At 45.6% G+C, this 15,994-nt stretch overlaps 1 protein-coding gene across 6 annotated transcripts in view; it reads left to right on the top strand.

The window, feature by feature from the left end:
• RNF214 (ring finger protein 214) overlaps nt 1–15,994 on the top strand; it is a 95,642-nt gene that overhangs the window by 8,349 nt on the left and 71,299 nt on the right. For all 6 annotated transcript variants that reach the window (XM_066606011.1, XM_066606015.1, XM_066606010.1 and 3 more), the window contains exon 5: nt 13,004–13,143. In XM_066606011.1, the coding sequence (XP_066462108.1) occupies nt 13,004–13,143 (140 nt within the window). The remainder of the gene's footprint in view (nt 1–13,003; nt 13,144–15,994) is intronic.

Consider the following 15,994-nt stretch of genomic DNA (forward strand, 5'->3'; position numbering starts at 1 on the left):
GTCTTTCACATTTGCTGTATAAGTGAATGAGAAGCACTGAACGAGTGATGTTTAACCCCCTAAGGGTGCACCCCCCCTTTTTTTTTTTTTTGGTCCCCCTTCCCCTTAAAAAAACAAAACAAAAAAAAACCAACTCTTATTTATCCATTGATGTCGCTGTTTGAGGACTTGCTTGTTGTGGGACAAGTTGTATTTTTTAATGGTGCTATATAATGTACTGAAATTTATTTTTTTTAAATTCTAAGTGGAGAGAAATGGGAAAAAAACGAACTTCCATCATCTTTGGGTGCATCTTGTGTCTATGGCATACACACTGCAAGAACAATGACCTGAGATACAGTAAGTCAGAGTTGCAATCCTAAACACACGCTTGACTGCATAATTGTTAGGCAAAAACTAGGTCAGCAAGCAAAAGCCTCAATAAAAAAATGACATTTTATTAAATAGAATTATATTAAAATATCACATGACAGAAATGAGCAAAAAAGAAAGGCATCTAGTATGTCATGCAAAAGACATCCAATGCTGTCACAATCCTGTTGCCAATACAGAGAACGCGTGACGGCAAAAGACCAAAACTACTTTCTTAAATCCAGACGAACAGCATGACAGCGACGTGTCCACTCAGATGAGTCTTTATCAAGCTTAGAACTAATATGTATCTACACATTTATATATTACAAGAAAGTAAGAAAGCTCAAATGGCAGACCGGGTTGGGAACCCCCCTATGGGTAATTCTCACACCTAATGTGGATCATGATGTAGTCCATATTGTGGTGTTTAAAGATGCATCAGGTATCTTATATGAACATAATAAAAGGATCCATATGTAGAGTTACCATTCTGGTTCTCCTCATAAAGCACGTTATGCTCTTTGACTGTATCACCCGGCGTCCGCGGAAACCATGCGAATGTGTGAGCAACCCACAGTTCTCGCAAGAGTTCTCATCTTCCAATCCATATACAGCCTCTGCGAATGTACAATAACTCAAAACCGCGAGGGGCACAGAAAATCCCAGGCTGGCGCAAAACACCCAGCCGGACCATTGCTGAAAAATCACAGCCAGTCAGAATGTGCAGACGCATAGTATCGCGCCTGATCTAACATATGGAACCTTCACAATCCAAACGTGGGGGGCACAGAATAATATTCCTGTTTAACCAAAAAACGTTGAATGGCCACATAGTCCGTGGTTCTTAACCCCTTAACAACCAGCCCATAGTGTTTTTACGTCCTCCCGAAGTGGGCTTTATTCTCTGAGGACGTAAAAACGTGTCCTGCAGAGAATAATGCCCCTCGGGCTGTGGACGTGACAGCTCCATGCTGTCGGTGTCCGCAGGTAGCTGACAGCATGGAGCTGTCATCCCGGGCTGTTCGGAGCCCCCCCCGGCATTGCGATCGGCGCTATGCAATGGATAGCGCCGATCGCAAAAAAGTAAATAAAAGTGCAATAAAAGTTAAAGATTCAGCTGCTCCGATGGATCGGATCCATCGGAGCAGCTGAAATTACTCACCGAGGTGCTCCGGGCGCCGTAGCCGTCCTTCTGCACATGCGCGCCAGGCGGCATTACGTCAGCCGTATGCGCAGATGGCCCGGCGGCGCGGGAGACTTAAAATCTCCTGGCTCCCGGCTCCTGTAGGTAGCCGGGAGGCAGGAGATGTCAGCGGGGACTGCGGTGAGCGGTCCCCGGTACCGCGATCGCCGTTATACAATGGATAACGACGATCGCGGCAAAGTGAAAAAAAGTGTAAAAAAAAGAAAAATACTCACCTCAGGTCCGCCGATGTCCTCCGGCCGGTGTCGGGACCCCCCCGCTGGCTTCTGCGATGTGCCGATGCGGCGCGCATGCGCAGAAGCCAGCGAGCCCGGCAAATTCAAAATCTCCCTGCACCCGGCTGTCACAGATAGCCGAGTGCAGGGAGATATGACTGGGGACCGCTGTATGCGGTTTCCAGTCATATGATCACCGTTATCCATCAGATAACAGTGATCATATAAAGTTAAAAAGTAAAAAAAAAAAAAAAAAGTTAAAAGTAAAAAAAAAGTTTAAAAAGTTAAAGTTTCATCTCCCCTTACGGATCGTATCCGTAAGGGGGGATGAAATTACGTACCCAAGGTCCCGGATTTGTTCCCTGGTGGGATGTTGATCCGCGGATCTTACCCCAGCTTCGGCGCATGCGCCCGTCAGCATGATGGCGGACGCATGCGCAAAAGTGAAATATTGCCCAAGAAATATAAAATCTCCCTGCTGCTGGCTACAAAAGGTAGCCAAGAGCCTGGAGATGTCACGGGGCGGTTACTGGTCACGTGATCGCCGTTATCCAATGCATAATGGCGATCACGTAAAAGTTCTTTAAAAAGTGGCAGTTTCATTTCCCCTCACCGATTCGATCGGTTGGGGGAGATGAAACATCTTCTCGGAGGCTTCCGCATTTGAATCCAGATGCGATTATCCTCCATGGATCCTGCCAGCTTCTGGGTATGCGCCCGCCGGCAAAATGCCGGACACATTCACAGGAGCCGGGAAGCGCAGGAAATGTTAAATCTTCTTGCTCCCAGCGACCAACGGTCGCTGAGTGCTTGGAGCAGTGACCGGCGGCCTCGCTGAGCGGTCCCCGGTCACGTGATAAAGTAGCGAACTAACATTAGGCCGGTCACACATGACCGGAGAGGAATTACGGGTTCTGCATGCGCTTGATCAGCGGTAATCCACGGATCAATCGCATGCATTGGATTACACAATTCCCCCCAATTAGCGGGTCGGAATTACGTAATCCACTCGCCGAAACAGAACACGGCATGCTATATTTTACCATGAATATCTGCGACCTAGAGCCCTTTGTGCTCTATGACCGCGGATATACCCGCAGCCCATATGCAAACACATTGTGTACGGGCTGCGGGTACCCGAGTCATCTGTAAGCGACGGTACGGGAAATGCAAACAAAAAACCGCCTGTGTGAGTAGGCAGTTATGCGCAGTACATTACGCAACCGTACGCAGGGTCACAGCCGGGCTCACAGCTGGGATCCTCTGCGGGCCTCCGCAAGCGGATTCCACCTACGGCTACGTGAGCCCGGCGTTATTCAGACCGCTACCTGTAATCCGTAATTTACAAGAAGCCCCGGGAACGTTCGTCTTCCTGCAGTTCCAGGAGCAGCTTGTTGAGCGCCTTCTCTGTGAGACCGCTGCACCGCAGCAAGATTACAAAGCCTCACAGCGCCACTTTCTACACCCCATCCCCGCCGCTGAGGTTACGAAATACCCCCCAAAATACATGAGAGGAGGGGGGGGATACCCGGTTTTCTTGCCCCATGTGCCCAACCCAACCAGCCTCCATAATTACCCCTGTCTTCGGACATAAAACGCAGTTTATATTATTACCTTTATCTAATATTTAGGGAATGCCAAAAAATGGGGATGTCCGGGGGGGGGGGGGTTGGGGGGGGATTATTTTTAGGAAGTCAAATTTTTTTCCGTATAAGTGGGCAATGGGGCCTGGAATTTATTCAGTTCTGCCCTGAAATCCAGCGGCATTCCCTCCATTATGGGCCTAGCCATGTGTCCTGTAAGTAGATTAGGGCCACAATGGGTATGTTTCTGAACAGGGGACAAACAGGGGTATCCATTTTGGGGTGAAAGTCTTCATTCCTATGTACACTGTACAAAAAAAACTGTTTTTAAATTGACAAAATTGCCAAACAAATGAAAATCGTAATTTTTTCCTTTTGCTTTGCTTAGATTCATTCAAATACTTTGGGGTCAAAATATGCAGTACACCCCTAGATGAATTTGTTAAGGGGTCTAGTTTTTAAAATGGGGTCATTTGTGGGGGTTCTCTATAGTTTTGGACGCTCAATGGCTCTACAAGTGGGCAATGGGGACTGGAATTTATTCCGTTGTACCCTGAAATCCAACGGGTGCTTCTTCCATTATAGGCCTAGCTATGTTTCCTTTAAGTAGATTAGGGCCACAATGGGTATGTTTCTGAACACGGGACAAATGGGGGTATCCATTTTGGGGTGAAAGTCTTCATTCCTATGTACACTTTCCAAGAAAAACTGTTTTTAAATTGACACAATTGCCAAAAAAATGAAAATCATAATTTTTTCCTTCTGCTTGGCTTAGATTCATTCAAAAACTGTGGTCAAAAAAGACATCATACTCCTAGATAAATTCGTTAGGGGGTCTACTTTTCAAAATAGGGTCATTTGTGGGGGTTCTCCATCATTTTGGTCACTCAATGGCTCTACAAGTGGGCAATGGGGACTAAATCTCCTTCAAGCAAAATTTCTGTTCCGAAAGCCACCGGTTGCTCCTTTCATTTTGGGCCCCATTGTGCATCCAGACGTAAGATTAGGGCCACAATGGGTATGTTTCTGAGCACGGGACAAACAGGGGTATCCATTTTGGGGTGCAAGTCTTCATTCATATATGTGCTGTACAAAAAAACTGCTTTTAAAATGACAGAATTACCAAAAAAATGAAAATTGTAATTTTTTTCCTTCGGCTTGGCTTAGATTCATTCAAAAACTGTGAAGTCAAAAAAGTCATCGTTCCCCTAGATAAATTCGTTAAGGGGTCTACTTTTCAAAATGGGGGTCACTTGTGGGCGTTCTCCATAGTTTTGGTCACTCAATGGCTCTACAAGTGGGCAATGGGGCCTAAATCTCCTTCAAGCAAAATTTCTGTTCCGAAAGCCACCGATTGCGCCTTTCATTTTGGGCCCCATTGTGCATCCAGACGTAAGATTAGGGCCACAATGGGTATGTTTCTGAGCACGGGACAAACAGGGGTATCCATTCTGGGGTGCAAATCCTAATTTTCATGTGTACTATAGAAAAAAGTCCTGTCTTTAAAATGACATATTTGCAAAAAAATGAAATTTTTGTTTTTCTCTTCTAAATTGCATTGGCTCCTGAAAAAAAACTGTGGGGTTAAAATACTCATGACACCCCTCAGTGAATACGTTAAAGGGTGTAGTTTTTAAAATGGGGTCACTTGTGGGGGTATCTATCATTTTGACTCCTATGAGCCTTTCCAATCTTGGATTGGTGTAGGAATACAAAGTGTTCCTCAAAATGCTGAAAAGTAATGTTACATTTGTACGTCTCCTAAATGGTTAAAAAAAAAAACGAAAGTTTTTGCAATGTGCGCCCAAAATAAAGTAAACGGATGGAAATATAAATCTTAGCAAAAATTTCTATATTATGTTTGCACATATTTGAGATATTGCAGTTGGAAATGTGAAAAAATGACGATTTTTTTCAAAATTTTCCCAATTTTGGCGCTTTTAATAAATAAACACAAATTCTATCGGTCTTTTTTTTCCACCTAAATGAAGTACAATATGTGGCGAAAAAACAATGTCAGAATCGCTTGGATATGCAAAACCTTTCTGGTCTTTTTCCATGCTAAAGTGACACGTGTCAGATTTGCAAAATTTGGCCTGGTCATTAAGGTGTAAACAGGCTTGGTCACTAAGGGGTTAAAGCAACGCATGACCTTCACTAGCAACAAGGATGTCTTGTAACAGTGATGGCAAACCTTGTAGAGACAGAGTGCCCAAACTGCAGCCCAAAACCTATTTATTTATCGCAAAGTGCCAATATGTCAGAAGCGGGGCTTATCACGACGTATGTTACCCCCATTGTTCTAAAAAGGACAGAGCTGCTTTAAAATAGACAGCGTGCAGATTTTGACTGCTTTTTGGATGCAGAAATACTGCAGAATGTCCTCAGCGGAAGTTTATGTGGAAAATTCTGCAGCATTTCCACATCCAAAAAGCAGTCAAAATCTGCACCCTGTCTATTTTTAAACAGCTCAGCTACATGTAAACATACCCCACCGTTAATAGTAACACCTCCGCGCCCCCCCCCCCCCCCCTTCAGCGGTAATAGTGACACCCCCCCATCACCCCACAGCGGCCCCCAGTGTAGTGGTGTCACCCCACAGCGGCCCCCAGTGTAGTGGTGTCACCCCACAGCGGCCCCCAGTGTAGTGGTGTCACCCCACAGCGGCCCCCAGTGTAGTGGTGACACTCCACAGATGAACCACAGAGTCCATACGAGGATCCCAAAAAATCCCTCCAAATTCCCTAGACCTTAGTCCAATCGGGAACATGTGGGATGTGCTAGAAAACTAGTCCAATTCAAGGAGACTACACCCCTCACAGCTTACAGGACTTGGCGGGATTTTCTAAGTTAAAGGGGTTGTCCCGCGCCGAAACCTAAATTTTTTTTTTTAAACAGACCCCCACATTGTGCACAGTAAAAACGAATCCATTTCTTATTTAAAAAAAAAAAAAAAAAATTCGCTTACCTGGATCCCCGTTCTGCAGCTTTGAAGATTCTTCTTTCAAGGATGGTGCCACTGGTCTTCTTCCACGGTGCACCGCGGGTCTTCTCCCATGGTGCACCGTGGATGTTCTTCTCCAGTCTTGCGTTCCACTGCCGATTACAGCCACCTCATTGGCTGATCGGCACCACGTGACGGAGGCGGAGCTACGATGACGCGGAGAAGAGGGAGGAGCCAGGACGCAGCTCATGAGCCCGGACACATCCAGCGGAGGATTTCACTCTACGCAAGCGCGACTGTTCGTGCGACCAGAGAAGAGGCTTCATCATCGCCATGGAGACGGGGACGCCAGCACCGGAGGGGGTAAGAGTATAACTTCTGTATGGCCAATATTTAATGCACGATGTATATTACAAAGGGCATTTATATGGCCATACAGAAGTGCATAACCCCACTTGCTATCGCGGGACAACCCCTTTAAGCTACTTAAAAATAAATATTCTATGTTAAAAAATCTGCAAAACTGTTTATACTGCGGCCATCTGGCCATTGGCCATGAATCGTCTTTTGGGGGTAGGACTTCGGTTACTAACGATCGGACCCGCTTCTGCATTCCCACGCCTCTTCCACATCCTGATGAGGAAATAGAAGTCATCCAGGCAGCATCTGTTTAAAAGATTGCTTCTTTATTCAGTGCATAACATCACAGGTGAGGCAAGCAGCAGCTACGTATCGACCCTATACATGGGTCTTTCTCAAGTGTAAGACCTGCCTTAGCCTGCTTCTTGCTACCCTAGCCCACCTGTAGCCCTCTCTCAGCCTGGCTCTGTCAGTAAACATAGTTGCAGCTTTGTGAATGTCAAATTTTTAGGGGTAAATCCAGTAAAAAGAGCATGGCTATTGTGCTGCACTTTGCATGCTCCCGTTGTCGCACCAAACGTTCATATGGTCAGCAGAAGCCCCTTTGTGCTAATTGCCTGCTTCCAGACCAGCCAGTAAACCTGTCCCAGGGGCATCCACCGCCATGTTCCCTGAGCCCTAATGTGCACGTTCCCTCTCGGTTGCGTATTTGGACCTAACGTGATCCTCCAGGTCAATTCTGGAGGAATTGTAATTGCCGTAGAATCATAGAATGGTAGAGTTGGAAGGGGTCATCGGGTCCAACCCCCTGCTCAGTGCAGGATTCACTAAATCATCCCAGACAGATATTTGTCCAGCCTTTGAGTGACTACCCACTAGCGTTTTTGTTTAGCTGCGATTTTTTTTCTTTTTTTTTTTTTTCTTTTTTTCTTTTCTTTTTTTTTTTTCCCAGATGTCAATGAGACTTTCGAATGTTAAATTCGCAACGTATCAAAAACGGCAACTTGCATTTTTGGTGCGTTGGGAATTTAACATTAGAAAGTCCCATTGACATCTGGGAAAAAAAGCAGCAAATTTGCAGAGAAAAAAAAACGCTAGTGGGTAGTCACCCTTTGAACACTTCCATTGAAGAACACACCACCTCCTGTGGTAACCTGTTCCACTCATTGATCCCCTCACTGTCTAATATCTAATCTGTGTTTCCTCCCTTTCAGTTTCATCCCATTGCTTCTAGTCTTTCCTTGTACAGATGAGAATAGGGCTGATCCCTCTGCACTGTGACAGCCCTTCAGATATTTGTAGACCGCTATTAAGTCTCCTCTCAGCCTTCTCTTCTGCTAAACATTCCCATATTCTTTAACCATTCCTCATAGGACATGATTTGCAGACCGCTCACCATCTTGGTAATTCTTTTCCAAATTTGCTCCAGTTTGTTGATGTGTTTTTTGTTTTTTTTAAGTGGGGTGCCCAGAACTGGACCCAGTATTCCAGATGAGGTCTGACTAAGGGAGAGTAGAGGGGGATAATGACCTCACGTGATCTAGACTTTGTGCTTCTCTTAATACATCCCAGAATTGTGTTTGCCTTTTTGGCTGCTGCATCACATTGTTGACTCATGTTCAGTCTATGATCTATTAGTATACCCAAGTCTTTTTCACATGTGCTGCTGCTTAGCCCATTCCTTCCATTCTACATGTGCTTTTTTTCATTTTTCTTGCCAAGATTTCTCTTTCTCTCTCCTTAAGAACATCCAGCCATTGGATTCTTCCTACCCTCTTCTGAGTTCAGTAAAATCTGCCTTTCTGAAATCCAACCTTGAGGTCTGACTCTTCTCAGGTCTTCCTCCCCTTGTTATCAAACATCCAAGGATATCATGATCACTGCCTTCTAAGGTCCCAGCCACCCCTACTCCCTCAACCATTCCCTCCCTGTTGGTAAGAATTAGGTCCAAGATGGCAGATCCCCTTGTTTTCTCTTCTGCCTTCTGGAAGATAAAGTTGTCAGCAAGAGCGGATAAGAATCTGTTGGATCCATTACTTTTACCTGAGAGAGATTCCCAACAAATGTCTGGATCGGTAAAATCTCCCATGATCACTATGTTGGGTTTCTTTGAGAGCTTGGCCATCTGATGTAGAAAGAGTTCCTCCATATCTTCTGCTTGTCCCGGCGGGCTATAGTAAATGGAAGGTATAGCTAGTTATTTAGGCGCATGCGCCATAATGAGTGGAAGGCATAGCCAGTGAAACCCCTACAGGGCGCGGTGTGATAATGACGTCCCGGTGGCGTGACCTGATCCGCGCATGCGCGGTAGGATATAAAGGTGATTACTGGTAAGGGCAAGATGCTGAGTGGCTGACCACTGGCGCATGCTCTCTAATGGTCAATGAACGCCGCGGACACGAGATATGCCGGTGATTGATTTATATTAAGTGTAAATGGTATCAGCTGAATCGTCTGAATCTGAACCAATCACATTCTACCAAATGGGTGTGTGTTTACAAGATGGTCTGGTGTGGGTATATGTATGTATATAAATAGTGGTATGTTGTCCTATTGCTGCATGTCATTTGAGGTTGAAATGTCGCAGCTTTGTTATGTGTTGCTGAGAAATAAAGAAGTTTATACATTTGGACTAATAAGTTCCAGTGTGCTGATCCGGTTTTGGCGCTGATTGGAGTTCATGTCTAACAAGTTTGTCAAGTCTGGACCCTGCTGGTTGGATCGTGCACCGCAAGTCTCTCCACCCCAGGTTTTATTGGTAGTGCTGCTATCTACCGTAACCAATTATCTGTAACCTATCAGACACATCTTTGTGCCCCTGGAAGACAGCGCACCTCTCGTGAGGTGTCAGGTCTGCAGACAGCGGCCTCTGTCCTCTCAATAAGGAATCCCTCACAACCACCACTCTCCTCCTCTTCTTTTTCACAATAACACTTCTTTTTGTTCATTCAAGAGGACTCTTTGCACTTCCTACACAGCTCTTTGTGGGTAGAGTAATTTCTTGCTGTACCTCTTTCTCCTCTGTTCTTTGTGGGTAGAGTCATTTCTTGCTGTACCTCTTTCTCCTCTGTTCTTTGTGGGTAGAGTCATTTCTTGCTGTACCTCTTTCTCCTCTCCTCTGCTCTTTGTGGGTAGAGTCATTTCTTGCTGCACCTCTTTCTCCTCTCCTCTGTTCTTTGTGGGTAGAGTCATTTCTTGCTATACCTCTTTCTCCTCTGTTCTTTGTGGGTAGAGTCATTTCTTGCTATACCTCTTTCTCCTCTGTTCTTTGTGGGTAGAGTCATTTCTTGCTGCACCTCTTTCTCCTCTCCTCTGTTCTTTGTGGGTAGAGTCATTTCTTGCTGCACCTCTTTCTCCTCTCCTCTGTTCTTTGTGGGTAGAGTCATTTCTTGCTATACCTCTTTCTCCTCTGTTCTTTGTGGGTAGAGTCATTTCTTGCTATACCTCTTTCTCCTCTGTTCTTTGTGGGTAGAGTCATTTCTTGCTGCACCTCTTTCTCCTCTCCACTGTTCTTTGTGGGTAGAGTCATTTCTTGCTGCACCTCTTTCTCCTCTCCTCTGTTCTTTGTGGGTAGAGTCATTTCTTGCTGCACCTCTTTCTCCGCTCCTCTGTTCTTTGTGGGTAGAGTCATTTCTTGCTATACCTCTTTCTCCTCTGTTCTTTGTGGGTAGAGTCATTTCTTGCTGTACCTCTTTCTTCTCTCCTCTGCTCTTTGTGGGTAGAGTCATTTCTTGCTGTACCTCTTTCTTCTCTCCTCTGCTCTTTGTGGGTAGAGTCATTTCTTGCTGTACCTCTTTCTTCTCTCCTCTGCTCTTTGTGGGTAGAGTCATTTCTTGCTGTACCTCTTTCTCTTCTGCTCTTTGTGAGTAGAGTCATTTCTTGCTGTACCTCTTTCTCCTCTGTTCTTTGTGGGTAGAGTCATTTCTTGCCGTACCTCTTTCTCCTCTCCTCTGGTCTTTGTGGGTAGAGTCATTTCTTGCCGTACCTCTTTCTTCTTCTGCTCAGGAACCAGTAACAGCCCCTCCCTGTGTGAGAACCTGGTACTGGTTTCTGATCAGTATGGGTGCTAGCTGACTCCTGATCCTCCTGCTTCTTGGGGTTACATGCTTCCATTCCTCGGCTTCTGCAGGTACGCTGGACATTTCTTTTCCTTCTACAATCTGGAGACTTTCTTCTGCTGTCAAGGAAATCCTTGCCTTCCTTAAAGAGTTACAATGTAGCTATTCTTTCCTGAAGACTCTGCACCTTTTCCTCCAGTAGAGACACAAGCTTGCATTTCGGGCCGGTGAAGTTTGGCTTTTCCTCTGGTCGGTCTAAACATATAGCATACGCTGCAGCTCACCACATGGCTCCTCTCCTTTTCCATGTCAGTTGATGTCCACTTCCAAACTTCTAAAAGTCAAGAATTATAGTGAAGTGACATAACCTATAAGATAATACTAAGTATACAACTTGGGTGCGCGGTCTGGTGATGTCCTCCAAGCAGTTAGACCCGGCTAATCCCAACAATCTTCCTGCTTACAGTGATTCTTTATTCTTCCCAGAATGCACAGGGAAAATGTAAATGATCATTGTGCAGCTCCAATCTCATACCAGAAAGGATGCTTGGCACGTGAAACTACAAACGACTACAATCCCTAATGTTGCACAGCCATACTCTGTTATCCCCTTCCTCTGTCTCGCCTCTGTCCACAGTGTCCCACTCCACAATTCCCTCTAGGGACAGCTCCTGCTCCGAGCGTGAAATTTGAGGATGCCATGTCTAAGGAGCTGTCCTTCCTGGATAATCGTTTTTTCACCCCTAAACGCCTTGACAATAATGTATCCGTTCTCTGAGGAAACTGTTAAGTGTTCATCCTCCCATCTTACACTGCCCATGGCCAGATGCATTATCTTTCAAGGACCAGCATGATAAACATTTGTAATCCTTTGCGAAATCATCCTTTTGAGCTAACAGGGTTGGCCCTAGCCCTCTCTTCACCTCATCCTGGGGGTTAGTAGGACTTCATCGGAATGGGCAAAACAACTGTGCCGAGGCATCCTATCCGGTGCTCCCAGGAGAAGTTGGCTGAACTTGTTCTTCAGCTCTCTCAAGCAGGCAGGCTCATCTGCGAGGCCTCTTGGGATGCTACCAGGCTTTTAGCTCATTCCTCTATGCATTCTGTGGCTAAAGTGTTGGTCGCTAATACCACCTCCAATAGCTTTATAACCATCCTTCCCTTTACTGGATCTCGTCTCTTTGGCGGTCGCCTGGAAGAAATTATCTCTGAAGCCACCGGCGGACAGACTTACCTTCCCTAAAGTAGATCCACTTGTCAGTACAGCGGAAGAAAGAAGAATCCTAATTTCCGCTGCTTTTGTCGCTCTAGATCTTCAGAGTCACGCCCGTCCTCCCACGATCATAAAACGCAAAAATCCTTCAAACCGCGCTTTCTGGTGATCCGGTCTTCGTTCCACACATTCACGAAGCTTTACTTGGTGCATATTTTGTCTCTTCTGATGCTGCTCTTGGTCGCAGCTGAGAAAACGTGTTTTTTTTTGTTACTCATTGTAAAATCCTTGTCTTGGATGTTCATTGCGAACGCAGCACCCCTCCATTGTTTCAGGGGAGCCGGCTGTTTTTGTTCTTGGCTTGTCCCTTTCTGCGTTGTATGTAATGTTCACAAGTTCCATTAGCCCTCAGCTCTTCCTCTGCTACTGCTTTCCTACAAACTGATCTAGTTTGGTGACTGTAGGAGACAGTAGCTGGTAGGAGAAGTTAATCCCTTTGCTTAGTGTCCACCTCCTAATGGCAGGAGCTACGGTATATCGGCAGGAGTTATGTCTGGTATCCTCCAGCGAACATCCATAACTGCGTTTTATGGTGAGTAACAAAAATATCCAGTTTTTTTTTTTTTTCCCTTTTAATGTGAGCTACTTAAAATAAAAGTTAAACAAAAAATCCCCTTTTAGGCTGCCTGTCCACGGCCGTGATGGAATATCACTCATGATATCTAGTAGATAGGCTCACCACTGAAAATCGCAGCATGCCACAATTTTTATCCCGCAAGCGGAGAATTGCTATGATTCTCCACTCGTGGACGACTGGCTGCGCTCTCCATAGTTCTCCTATGGAAAGCGTTCACTGCGTTACCCACGGCTGGGTTATCGCCGCGGATAACGCAATGACAACTCTCCGTGGACAGGCAGCTTAAAGGATCTGCTACCAAGGTCCTTGCGCCGGTACCACAGCCTACAATATTGTGCTTTTAATATTATGGCTTGATTGGTGTCGCTACAGCTACTGTTTGTCTAACATTTGCTTTGGCGATCATTCATGCATCCATGAATCTTTATCTTCCAGGTATATATAAAAAATATTCAAGACCTGACAATTAAGAAAGAAGAGGCCAGAAAGAAAATAGAAAAAGAGCGAAGAGAACCGTCCCAGAAGGAGCAGGATTTGGGGGCCGAATTGCTAAAACTGCAAAGCAAAAATGAAAGGTATTCTCAGATCTAGGAGTTTAAAGAGAAAAAAGGCTGCGTATTGGATAAAATGTGCCCTTGACGGGGTTGTCTGGGGTGTGGGCATTTTAAGTAGGCTTGTAGTGCACTTGGGGCTCACTCACACGGACATATGTTATCTGTGTATTACGCTCCTAATATGCAGTATGTAGTAACTACGTAGGTAACATGCATATTTACTGTGCAGTCTAAGCACCTATAGCCTATAATGGGCCTATTATGGCACAGTGTATATAAATGGGCTTTAAGCATTTCAAATTACACAGACAATATACGCCTTTATTAACCCTTAACGGAGAGTACTCTGGTAGATGGGCGCTGATCGAAGAGCTTGGCGCTTGTCTTTCAGACCTTTACACAGGCTGATTCTATTTAATCGATCTCCCGTTTGCATGAGGGAATGTACTTCCGACAATCTTATCTTTCTGCTGTATCAAAGGTGTAATCGCCCAACAAATGAGCATTTGCTCGTTTGTAGTGTGATTAGCGGCATATTTAGACGGGCCAATTATCAAGTTGACGTTCATCCTCAAATTGGCTTGTGAAAAAGGCCCTACTTGTCACAATTGTCTTCATCTGGTGTGGTGACTATGCTTTAGTGACCTTGTGTCGGTAGTCAAGTATCGTGTGACTGCCTTACTTGGGGTCCACAGGAGATGTCACCATGGGGAGAGAAGAATTGTTCTAGTGAATATGCTAGAAAGTTTCTACAAGTTTCCAGCCTTAAAGAGGTTGTCCTAAGAAATGAAATAATTTCCTACCCACAGGAAATGGATGAGTACTGGATGGGAGCGGGTCTGATTGCTGGAACCTCCGCTGATCAAAAGAGTGGGGGTCCCAAATGAATTGAGCAGTGGTCATGCATGAGCACTGCTGCTCCCTCCCAAGTCATGGCACTTCAAACTGAAATCAAGCGCTCTGCTGTCTCCCAAAGTTCCATTGAAATGACGGCGTGGCCGTGCACATGGGTGACCATTGGGACCCCCTGTTTTATGACTGGCGGAGGTCTCAGCAGTCAAACTCCCACTGATCAGTTATCTGCCATCCTGTAGATGTATATTTCATGGGACAACCACCCTAAGGTGTGTTCTGGCGATTCAAAGTGAAAGTTCTATGTTTCGTGAGGTGATAGATAAGATGTTGTTTTGCAGTATAATGCTGTAACTCGCTTTACCTGTAGTCCACCCCACTTAGTTCTCCACCTGTCTGCTTTGCTGTCTTGCAGTAATGACAGTTTGTAGAGTTGTGAAGGTGCACTCGTCAGTAACTGGCAGTGGGGCATTGTGGGTGATGTAGTCTTTGCACTCCCGGGAGGCCATTTTATGTAACAAGGTGGAAATCTGAAGCTGGCTGGAAAGCAGCGGTGGTGCAGGTCGGCAAAAAAGGAAATGCCAGTTAGTAAAGTTCCTCCATAGTCTGTAGGAGGAGCTGAGCAGATTGATATACAGTTTTGTGGAGGGGATTTGGCATGGCTTGCTTCTCCGGCTAGGTCCCATCATGGTCCCGGTGTCTGTACTGGAAGTCAGGTGACTGCTGCAGCCAATCAGAGGCTGCAGCATCACTGCTTGTTCTCCTGGCATCAACGCTCACATCCTGGTGCCATGATGCCAGAAGAGCTGAACGGTGATGCTGCAGCGGCTACCTTCAGCTGTTACAATGGACACAGAGACCATGGATGGGCTGCAGTGCTTGATCCCAGGAGTAAGTGCTGCTCAGTTTATTGTACCACAGTAAGCACTATGGAAGGGATGTTGTTCGGTAACCAGACAACCCCTTTAAGGCCAGGCGCACACAGCTGTAACTGTGTGTTATGCGAGCGGCTCAGGTGCTCCTGTCCGAAATACATGGATGACGCACATTCGCAGGCGTTGCATGTTCTATTTCTTGGCTGTCAATCAGACACGAATAAGATGTGCCATTATTCTTTTTCATGTGGACCGTGGGTCAATCTGGGCTGTAATAGGGTCGTGTGCTCAGCTGCGAGCCCCTAGCCTGAGAAGCAGCGGTTTGCCTTACTAAATTGCAAGCCACGCTAAATCACCTCCCGCAAAACTGTAGATCAATCTGCTCCGCTCGCCGTACAAGTCAGACTATGGGAGAAATGGATTAACCTGGCATTTCTGGGCATAGAAAGACCCCACCCCCAGCACACGGTGCGCTTTATACATGAAGAGGCGCATCCCCCCGAACCTCCATGCACCCTGCTATACATTTTACATAAAGCCTCCCCGCTTGTCAAACTGGCAGGACGAGCGCAGAAGGCCTAAGTCACTAAATTTTGCGACTTAACTATGCCAGAAAACTGGCTTGCGTCCCTAAGGCCGCTCTCACACATGTTGCACTGAGCCTTTATTGATTTCAGTGGGGATTTTCAGACGAGCGTTTTAGCATCTCGTTTCGCCATGCTACTCCAACGCAGTCTGTTCTATTTTAGTGCATTGCAACACTTCTTAACGCGCGATGTCACCCATTGAAATGATGGGGTCCGTTAAAAAATGCTGTTGAACGCATTTGAAAACGACATTTGACAGCTCTGTGAAATGGCGCATTTTTACAAACTCCTGTGTGAGACTGGCCTAAAGGGGTACACCACGAAAATACTATAGATGTCCTCTCCACAGGATAGGTTGTCGCTGCTCGGACCCCTGTGTACTGGCCGTGCTGTTGCATTCCAAGAACCGTAACATTTTTTTTTTTTACACTTTTCCATCAGTGGAATATTTTTCAATATAATAATAATAATAATAATAATAATCTTTATTTGTATAGCGCCAACTTATTCCGCAGCGCTTTCAGGCATGGATAAATGCAAAACAATACAACAATTACA

The sequence above is a fragment of the Eleutherodactylus coqui genome, chromosome 6, assembly GCF_035609145.1.
Source record: "Eleutherodactylus coqui strain aEleCoq1 chromosome 6, aEleCoq1.hap1, whole genome shotgun sequence".
Classification (NCBI taxonomy): domain Eukaryota; kingdom Metazoa; phylum Chordata; class Amphibia; order Anura; family Eleutherodactylidae; genus Eleutherodactylus; species Eleutherodactylus coqui.